We start from the raw sequence: 10501 nt of genomic DNA, 5'->3' as shown, positions 1-10501 counted from the left end.
TATAATTATGAGATAAAAAGTCAAAATGATGACATACTAAGTCATAATTATGATAAAAAGTCTAAATGATGACATACTAAATCATAATTATGATAAAAAGTCTAAATCATGACAATCAAATTTATGATATAAAGTCAAAATGATGACATAGTAAGTTATAAGTATGAGATAAAAAGTCTAAATGATGACATACTAAATCATAATTATGATAAAAAGTCAAAATGATGACATACTAAATCATAATTATGATAAAAAGTCTAAATGATGGCATACTAAAATATAATTATGAGATAAAAAGTCAAAATGATGACATACTAAATCATAATTATGATAAAAAGTCAAAATGATGACATACTAAATCATAATTATGATAAAACGTCTAAATGATGACATACTAAAATATAAATGAGATAAAAAGTCAAAATGATGACATACTAAATCCTAATTATGATAAAAAGTCAAAATGATGACATACTAAGTCATAATTATGATAAAAAGTCAAAATGATGACATACTAAATCCTAATTATGATAAAAAGTCAAAATGATGACATACTAAATCATAATTATGATAAAAAGTCAAAATGATGACATACTAAATCATAATTATGATAAAACGTCTAAATGATTACATACTAAAATATAATTATGAGATAAAAAGTCAAAATGATGACATACTAAGTCATAATTATGATAAAAAGTCTAAATGATGACATACTAAAATATAATTATGAGATAAAAAGTCAGAATTATGACATACTAAGTCAAAATTGAGATAAAAGGTCATAATTATACTAAATCATAATTGAGATTTAAAAAATTGAAAGTATTATATATTAAGTCATAATGTTGACAAAAAAGTATTTTGATAAAAATTATGAGTCGAGACTGATATACTAAATCAAAAATCCTGATTAAAGTCGAATAATTAAAAAATATATTGACTTTTTAATCTCATGTCATTACTTTGACTTTTTATCTCATAATTCATTTTTAGTATGTCATCATTTTGACTTTTTATTTCATAATTCAGATTTAGTATGCCATCATTTTGACTTTTTATTTCATTATTCAGATTTAGTATGTCATCATTTTGACTTTTTATCTCATAATTCAGATTTAATATGTCATCATTTTGACTTTTTATCTCATAATTCAGATTTAGCATGTCATCATTTTTCAACATAATTCAGATTTAGCATGTCATCATTTTGACTTTTTATCTCATAATTCAGATTTAGCATTTCATCATTTTGACTTTTTATCTCATAATTCAGATTTAATATGTCATCATTTTTCAACATAATTCAGATTTAGTATGTCATCATTTTTCAACATAATTCAGTTTTAGTATGTCATCATTTTGACTTTTTATCTCATAATTCAGATTTAGTATGTCATCATTTTGACTTTTTATCTCATAATTCAGATTTAGCATGTCATCATTTTGACTTTTTATCTCATAATTCAGATTTATTAGTGTCATTTTGACTTTTTAACTCATAATTCAGATTTAGTATGTCATCATTTTGACTTTTTAACTCATAATTCAGATTTAGTATGTCATCATTTTGACTTTTTTAAGTCATAATTCAGATTTAGCATGTCATCATTTTGACTTTTTAACTCATAATTCAGATTTAGCATGTCATCATTTTGACTTTTAATCTCATAATTCAGATTTATTACTGTCATCATTTTGACTTTTTATCTCATAATTCAGATTTAGCATGTCATCATTTTGACTTTTTAACTCATAATTCAGATTTAGCATGTCATCATTTTGACTTTTTATCTCATAATTCAGATTTAGCATGTCATCATTTTGACTTTTTATCTCATAATTCAGATTTAGCATGTCATCATTTTGACTTTTTATCTCATAATTCAGATTTAGCATGTCATCATTTTGACTTTTTATCTCATAATTCAGATTTAGCATGTCATCATTTTGACTTTTTATCTCATAATTCAGATTTATTAGTGTCATCATTTTGACTTTTTAACTCATAATTCAGATTTAGCATGTCATCATTTTGACTTTTTATCTCATAATTCAGATTTAGTATGTCATCATTTTGACTTTTTAACTCATAATTCAGATTTAGCATGTCATCATTTTTCAACATAATTCAGATTTAGTATGTCATCATTTTGACTTTTTATCTCATAATTCAGATTTAGTATGTCATCATTTTGACTATTTATTTCATAATTCAGATTTAGCATGTCATCATTTTTCAACATAATTCAGATTTAGCATGTCATCATTTTGACTTTTTAACTCATAATTCAGATTTAGCATGTCATCATTTTGACTTTTTATCTCATAATTCAGATTTAGTATGTCATCATTTTGACTTTTTATCTCATAATTCAGATTTAGCATGTCATCATTTTTCAACATAATTCAGATTTAGTATGTCATCATTTTTCAACATAATTCATTTTAGTATGTCATCTTTTTGACTTTTTAACTCATAATTCAGATTTAGCATGTCATCATTTTGACTTTTTAACTCATAATTCAGATTTAGTATGTCATCATTTTGACTTTTTATCTCATAATTCAGATTTATTAGTGTCATCATTTTGACTTTTTAACTCATAATTCAGATTTAGTATGTCATCATTTTGACTTTTTAACTCATAATTCAGATTTAGCATGTCATCATTTTGACTTTTTATCTCATAATTCAGATTTAGTATGTCATCATTTTGACTTTTTATTTCATAATTCAGATTTAGTATGTCATCATTTTGACTTTTTATCTCATAATTCAGATTTAGCATGTCATCATTTTGACTTTTTAACTCATAATTCAGATTTATTAGTGTCATCATTTTGACTATTTATTTCATAATTCAGATTTAGTATGTCATCATTTTGACTTTTTAACTCATAATTCAGATTTAGCATGTCATTATTTTGACTTTTTAACTCGTAATTCAGATTTAGTATGTCATCATTTTGACTTTTTAACTCGTAATTCAGATTTAGTATGTCATCATTTTGACTTTTTATCTCATAATTCAGATTAAGCTTGTCATAAATCTGACTTTTCACGACCCACATCAGCATGATGGTTTTCTCATCTTCTCACCGAGACGTTGCACATGAAGAGGAAGATGGTGATGTTCTTCAGGATCTGCCTCTTCCTCCCGGTCGTCACGTTGAGCCGGTTCCCCGCAGGAACCGTAGCGTCCCCGTTCATCCTCCCGAACCCCTGCCTGTTCTCGCTAGCCTCCGCGTCCAGAGCAGCGCAGCGCTTATCCTGCGTCTCGTAGCCGCGGTTCACGATGCCATCGTACGGCGGCATGACGGAGAAGATCTCGGGTGGAGCCGGCTCGTCCTCTCGGCTCCGCCGGTACAGCGACTCCACGATGAACAGGTTCTGCATGCACTTCTCCAGAACCAGCAGAAGCGAGTACGCTAGGCAGATCCAGCGGAAGCTGCTACCCCCCGCCGCGGCCGCCGCCGCCGCCACCACGCTACACCAGGACATTAGCCACGAGCCCAGCGACGAGCCCAGCAGCAGCTCCGTGTCCAGCGTGCGCGATGGGTTCGCACCCGTGTCCATGGGCCAGTCCTCCAGCCGGTACACCAGCAGCCCCGCGCTGCTAGCGCCACACATGCAGGCTAGCATCACCACGCCGTAGCAGTAGAACATGGAGATGGCGGCCTCGCGCGTCTGCTCCGACTTCTCCACGTGGATGAGGTACACCACCAGAACCGTGACGGAGCTAGCCAGCGCTAGCAGGCCCGCGAGCGGCCCGATCAGAAGACCCGAACTGCGCGTGCTGGGACGCTTGCGGTTGCAGTGCCGGTCTAGCGTTCGCCCGATGTTCTTCCACATCACGAACAACATGGCCGACACGAAGATGTGGTACTCGATGTTGAAGGGATAGAGATAGTAGAGGCTGGTGGAGAACATGGAGCAGGCGCTGGTGGTGCAGTTACAGTGAGGCTCCACTTCCACTGCGGACACACACACACACACACACACACACACACACACACACACGTCAGCTCACACTCTGCAAAACCTTCGGAAGATAATCAATCAATCATTCAGCTTTTCTTCATACAGTTCATTTACATTTTTTCATTTTTAGCATTTAGTAATTTATTTGTAATAAACACTTTAAGTGGGCTATTTAAAAAGTGTTGTTTATATGTTCAATTATGATTTTTAAAACATACGCGCAGTGTTACATCATATTGTGAATGTGTGTGCGTAGAAATAATTTGTCCGCATCCGCTCTCCTCCTGAGCGCACACAAATCTGAATATCTAAATATCTAAAAATACATTTGATTCAAAGGAAAAAGACTTTTCTGACTGAGTTATTTGGTCTTTGAAGTAGATTGTAATGAAATTCGATAAGCACATTCATTATTCCCACACACAGAAACATGACTGTTCTGTGACTCTCTGGCGCCATCTAGAGATCTAATGCATTCAGTTCAGAACAAATCACTGCAAACCATCAAACCAGCAGCCAGACCTTCTGCTGGAGCAGGAAGAGCTGTGTGTGTGTGTGTGTGTGTAGAGAGAGAGAGAGAGAGAGAGAGAGAGAGAGAGAGAGAGAGACTATAGCTATAGAGCTCAGACTCCTCCCACAGTGAGCAGTCAAAAACACAGTGTCTCTCACTCACACACTCTCTCTCTCTCTCTCAGACACACACACACACACACACACACACACACCTGTAGTGATATTGTCGTATCCCAGTGCTGTTAAGCGTCTCCGGTGGTTTTTGAGGAAATGTTCGGCTTCTGACATCACTCCATTACACCAGAGCAACAGATTCGTGAAGACGGCATGAATCACTCCGAACCTGCACAACACACACACACACACACACACACACACACACACACACACACACACACACACACACACACACACACACACACACACACACACACACACACACACACACACACACACTCAGAGATGGACAGAAACAGCTCACAGGTCTGACTATAAGAATCATTTAATTTCTGTCTCCTCCAATCCACACATAATGTATTCTTGACTCGTTCCAGTGATGTTTATGTTTTATAAGGTTCTGGAACAAGACTTTATAAAGATAATAAACCAACTTAAGAGTGAGTGTGAAGTTAATGTCTTGTAATCTAGACGTTTCTCAAGGCATGTACTGAGAAACTCCTCATGCATGTGATGTGTGAAGAACATCTGTGTTCTCGTGAGGAATAAAGCCGGAGGAAGCGCGTCTGTACCTTTCGAACGTCTCGTATTTCTTGATGACGTCTTTGATGTGGAACCAGAGGAAATGCACCTGATCGGGGCAAACACACATCAACATCAGTTCTGACCGCTTTATTTCCCATTTATTGACTGACAGCTGTCCTGTCCACATGTTGAGAGAAATCAAAGTGCAGAGGCGTTGTGTGTGTGTGTGTGTGTGTGTGTGTAAACACGATGGTTAGTGTAGTTCTAGACTAAATGTGAGCATTTACTCGTCTCACTTGCACACAAAAAGATTCAATATTCCTCAAAATTAATAAAATCAGTGAAATGCAGAATCAGAATACTACGCAAACTTCCAATAACTAAATATGTTAAATAAAACATACATTTCTATGCATTTAATCTCACTTTATTGACCAATGAACTTGCTTCTGATCTTCAATGATTCAGTTAAACCATAAGCAAAAATTCCTATAGATTTTTTAGTTTTTATTGGTAAAGTGTTAAACTTTCTTCTCCTGTATTCTTCTTCTGTTAACCAGAACAGCTGAAAGGTCTGAGCGGCGCCCTCTACTGTACATTATTGTGCTCTACATTATTTTGCTCTACTGTACATTATTGTGCTCTACTGTACATTATTGTGCTCTACTGTACATTATTTTGCTCTACTGTACATTATTGTGCTCTACTGTACATTATTGTGCTCTACTGTACATTATTGTGCTCTACTGTACATTATTGTGCTCTACTGTACATTATTGTGCTCTACTGTACACTACTGTACACCACTGTTCATTGCTATACTCTACTGTACATTACTGTAATCTACTCTACTGTACCGTACACCACTGTACTCTACTGTACTCTACTGTACTCTACTGTACTCTACTGTACTCTACTGCCACTGTGTTCTACCTCTACTGTACAGGAGTGAATCTGCATTTCCTTCAGCCGAGGATTATTATTTCACTTTTGGTGTGAAATGGTCTTTACTTTTGCCCAAAAATATAACTTTTTTGTTATAAAAAACAAACCCAGTCCAGGTGGGGGGAAAGTACCGCAAAAGTAACGTAACGCATTACTTTTCTAAAATAAGTAACTAAGTAATGCAATTAGTTACTTTTTAAGGGAGTAACGCAAAATTGTAACGCACTACTTTTCAAAGTAACTTTCCCCAACTTTGTACACCTTCTGCATCCATCTAAAGCCGAATCGCTTCATAACTGAAGAAATTGGCAACATTACTCACTGCTTTGGAACAAATTGTAACGGTCACATTGTGCATTTATGGTAATTTGATGCACAAGGTACAATGAGAACTGCGCATGTGTGTAGAGTGTCACTAATAGATGTGACAGGAGAAGAGATAACCGACTTTTGTACACTTTCTTTTATTTCCATTGATATGTGTGACCAGAGTTGAATGTTTAATTTGTATGCTTTTTCTCACGCAATGTATGCGGATGACGAGTGTGACGTTTAAGTAATTTTATTAAACCCGGGGAAATATTTTTCAACATCTCAACTTTGCTTTACAAAATCAAACAAGAGCGCGTGACACATGCGCGTTCTCACCTGGGATATGGTGTGCAGCGCGTGCACGATGGGATAGACCCCGAGCACGGCGGAGATGCAGGAATGATACCCGACGAAATATCCGATGCGGAACGCGTCCATGATGAGCGACAGTAACGCCAGCATCGTCAGCCCCCCTGACAAGCAAACAGCACATAAATCAATCATTCTCACGCTCACAGAGAAAGCGTTCAGTAAACGAGCCGGTTGGTTGGTTCACCTCGGATCCAGCTCGTGCCCGCGTGCGCGTCTCTCTCCGGCACCGGGCTGCGCTCGCGCTCCCTCCGGATCATATAGCAGATCATCCACGCGAGCTGCACGAGCATGAGCACCGTGATGAAGGTCAGCAGGTGTTCCTCTCTCACCGCGGGCCCGTGCTGCGCGAGCGCGAGCATCACGGACACGCCGATCAGCAGCAGGTTCGTGCCGTACTGCGCGCTCAGGGTCTGCGCGTTCTTGTGCGGGTACTTCTTGGTCAAACTCACCTTGAGCTTGGAGAAAAGTTTCTTTTCTCCGTCTGAGGATGATGATGAGGAGGAACTGGGGCCGTATTTGTTCAGACACATGATGTCCAGGCTGTGCTCCACCATGGTGCCGGTTAAACGCTGTGGGAACGCTTTCGGAAGCTCGCGGAACGGCAGACATGCTCAGTGCGCGTCCATCGCGCGGGTAATCGCGCTATATACCTCCCAGAAAGAGCAGCAGATTAACGCGGATTGAGTTTCATTCATCTGTGAGCCAAGCGATGCCAAGAACGCGCAAACTTCACCGTGCGTTCCTCCTGACGCGCGCGCTGCTCATCGCATCTCCGCGCGCTCTGGCAGGCGAGTCATTTCTCCGTGAGATGTGAAGCTCCAGTGAGCTTTTCCTCGGCCTCTGTGGCTCAAGCGCAGCTTTTAGGATCTCGGATTTCACTGGTCAAAGGCTCTTTATGGACGCCCTCCTTTGTTGACCGCGGACTCGTATAACGACCTGCATAGGAAGAATGTGTTCAACATTAAATCTGCGCGAACCTTCGTGCGGAAATAAAGACGGATTGCGAAACGCGGGTGAAATCAGACACAATCTCCTCTTGTCGAAGCACTTGAAGAAAAGTTTGCGAGAACAAACCGAATTTGACGGTGTGCTCAATTACAGAGAGACCCACAATTAGATGAAAGCGATCCGGGCCAGAGAGACGCAACAAAAGAGCTTCTATCATACCGGCTCTGACCTGGATTAACATGCGCACAAACCCGCATCAGCCGCAAATCATCGCGTTCACTCGCGCGTCACCGCAGACCGAGATCAAACGCGCACGCTTCCGATGACCTTTGACACAGTCTGACACAGATGCGATCACGCGCTTTTCATCATCATTCTCTCATAATGTCATCAGCCAGGAGTTTGATCAAGAGGCGCGCGGAGAACTGAACCTGATGAAAACTAAACCCTAAAGGACGCGCGCGCGTTAATGGGACTTCTGTTATAATTTGGAACAAGTTCGAATGTGGACAAATAATGAGAGATAACGGGAGAAAGTCTGCATAAACTCACACATGCCCATGCATCTAATTTACATATTCATACAGGTCTAAAAGACGAGGGTGCCGACGCACTGTATTTTATTTAACTTAAATCTGTGTAGCTAGTCTATGTGAACATGAAATGATAATAAAGAGAATCGCGATATTTAATCTTATTCAATTTTAGCTGCTACAATTAAAGTTAAAGTAACAGATATACACATTATCTGAGAAATTTAGTTTCTTAAGCAAACATAATGGCCCAGAAATAAGTAAACTATAATTCCATATACCCAACCCCCCCCCCCCCCCCCCCCATAAAAAAAAAAAAAAAAAATTAAGCCTATTTTGCGACCCTTTATTGCATTGTGACAAGATGATAATCATTCTTGCTATGCATTAGGTTTGAGCTTCAGCAAGAACCAATGAGGTTCATTCTCGTGTTACGCAGCACGTTTGAGCTTCAGCAAGAACCAATGAGGATCATTCTCGTGTTACGCAGCACGTTTGAGCTTCAGCAAGAACCAATGAGGATCATTCTAGTGTTACGCAGCACGTTTGAGCTTCTGCAAGAACCAATGAGGATCATTCTAGTGTTACGCAGCACGTTTAAACTTCAGCAAGAACCAATGAGGATCATTCTAGTGTTACGCAGCACGTTTGAGCTTCTGCAAGAACCAATGAGGATCATTCTAGTGTTACGCAGCACGTTTAAACTTCAGCAAGAACCAATGAGGATCATTCTAGTGTTACGCAGCACGTTTAAACTTCAGCAAGAACCAATGAGGATCATTCTCGTGTTACGCAGCACGTTTGAGCTTCTGCAAGAACCAATGAGGATCATTCTAGTGTTACGCAGCACGTTTAAACTTCAGCAAGAACCAATGAGGTTCATTCTCATGTTACGCAGCACGTTTGAGCTTCTGCAAGAACCAATGAGGATCATTCTCGTGTTACGCAGCATGTTTGAGCTTCTGCAAGAACCAATGAGGTTCATTCTCGTGTTACGCAGCACGTTTGAGCTTCTGCAAGAACCAATGAGGATCATTCTCGTGTTACGCAGCACGTTTGAGCTTCTTCAAGAACCAATGAGGATCATTCTCGTGTTACGTAACACATTTGAGCTTCTGCAAGAACCAATGAGGATCATTCTCGTGTTACGCAGCACGTTTGAGCTTCTGCAAGAACCAATGAGGATCATTCTCGTGTTACGCAGCACGTTTGAGCTTCTTCAAGAACCAATGAGGTTCATTCTCGTGTTACGCAGCACGTTTGAGCTTCAGCAAGAACCAATGAGGTTCATTCTAGTGTTACGCAGCACGTTTGAGCTTCTTCAAGAACCAATGAGGATCATTCTAGTGTTACGCAGCACGTTTGAGCTTCTTCAAGAACCAATGAGGTTCATTCTCGTGTTACGCAGCATGTTTGAGCTTCTTCAAGAACCAATGAGGTTCATTCTCGTGTTACGCAGCATGTTTGAGCTTCTTCAAGAACCAATGAGGATCATTCTCGTGTTACGCAGCACGTTTGAGCTTCTTCAAGAACCAATGAGGATCATTCTAGTGTTACGTAACACGTTTGAGCTTCTGCAAGAACCAATGAGGATCATTCTAGTGTTACGTAACACGTTTGAGCTTCAGCAAGAACCAATGAGGATCATTCTAGTGTTACGTAACACGTTTGAGCTTCAGCAAGAACCAATGAGGATCATTCTCGTGTTACGCAGCACGTTTGAGCTTCTGCAAGAACCAATGAGGATCATTCTCGTGTTACGCAGCACGTTTGAGCTTCAGCAGAACCAATGAGGATCATTCTCGTGTTACGTAACACGTTTGAGCTTCAGCAGAACCAATGAGGTTCATTCTCGTGTTACACAGCACGTTTGAGCTTCAGCAAGAACCAATGAGGATCATTCTCCTGTTACGCAGCACGTTTGAGCTTCTGCAAGAACCAATGAGGATCATTCTCGTGTTACGCAGCACGTTTGAGCTTCTGCAAGAACCAATGAGGATCATTCTAGTGTTACGTAACACGTTTGAGGTTCAGCAAGAACCAATGAGGTTCATTCTCGTGTTACGCAGCATGTTTGAGCTTCTTCAAGAACCAATGAGGATCATTCTCGTGTTACGCAGCACCTTTGAGCTTCAGCAAGAACCAATGAGGTTCATTCTCGTGTTACGCAGCACGTTTGAGGTCCAGCAAG

The 10501-nt window shown here is 39.4% G+C and overlaps 1 protein-coding gene across 1 annotated transcript in view; it reads right to left on the bottom strand.

The window, feature by feature from the left end:
* Positions 1-8370, bottom strand: part of otop1 (otopetrin 1) — a 9988-nt gene extending 1618 nt beyond the window's left edge. Inside the window, exons 1-5 of the mRNA XM_056238810.1 lie at positions 7014-8370; positions 6794-6930; positions 5248-5306; positions 4711-4841; positions 3104-3978 (exon numbers count right to left, since the gene is read on the bottom strand). Of these exons, the coding sequence (XP_056094785.1) occupies positions 3104-3978; positions 4711-4841; positions 5248-5306; positions 6794-6930; positions 7014-7383 (1572 nt within the window). The 5' untranslated portion in view covers positions 7384-8370. The remainder of the gene's footprint in view (positions 1-3103; positions 3979-4710; positions 4842-5247; positions 5307-6793; positions 6931-7013) is intronic.
* Between the last annotated feature and the right edge of the window lie 2131 nt (positions 8371-10501).

The sequence above is a fragment of the Rhinichthys klamathensis genome, unplaced genomic scaffold, assembly GCF_029890125.1.
Source record: "Rhinichthys klamathensis goyatoka isolate OS25496 unplaced genomic scaffold, OSU_Roscu_1.1 h1tg000545l_1, whole genome shotgun sequence".
In the NCBI taxonomy this organism is placed as follows: Eukaryota; Metazoa; Chordata; class Actinopteri; order Cypriniformes; family Leuciscidae; genus Rhinichthys; species Rhinichthys klamathensis.
The sequence above is the reverse complement of the archived record's forward strand: the minus strand, read 5'-3'. Positions and strand labels throughout refer to the sequence as shown.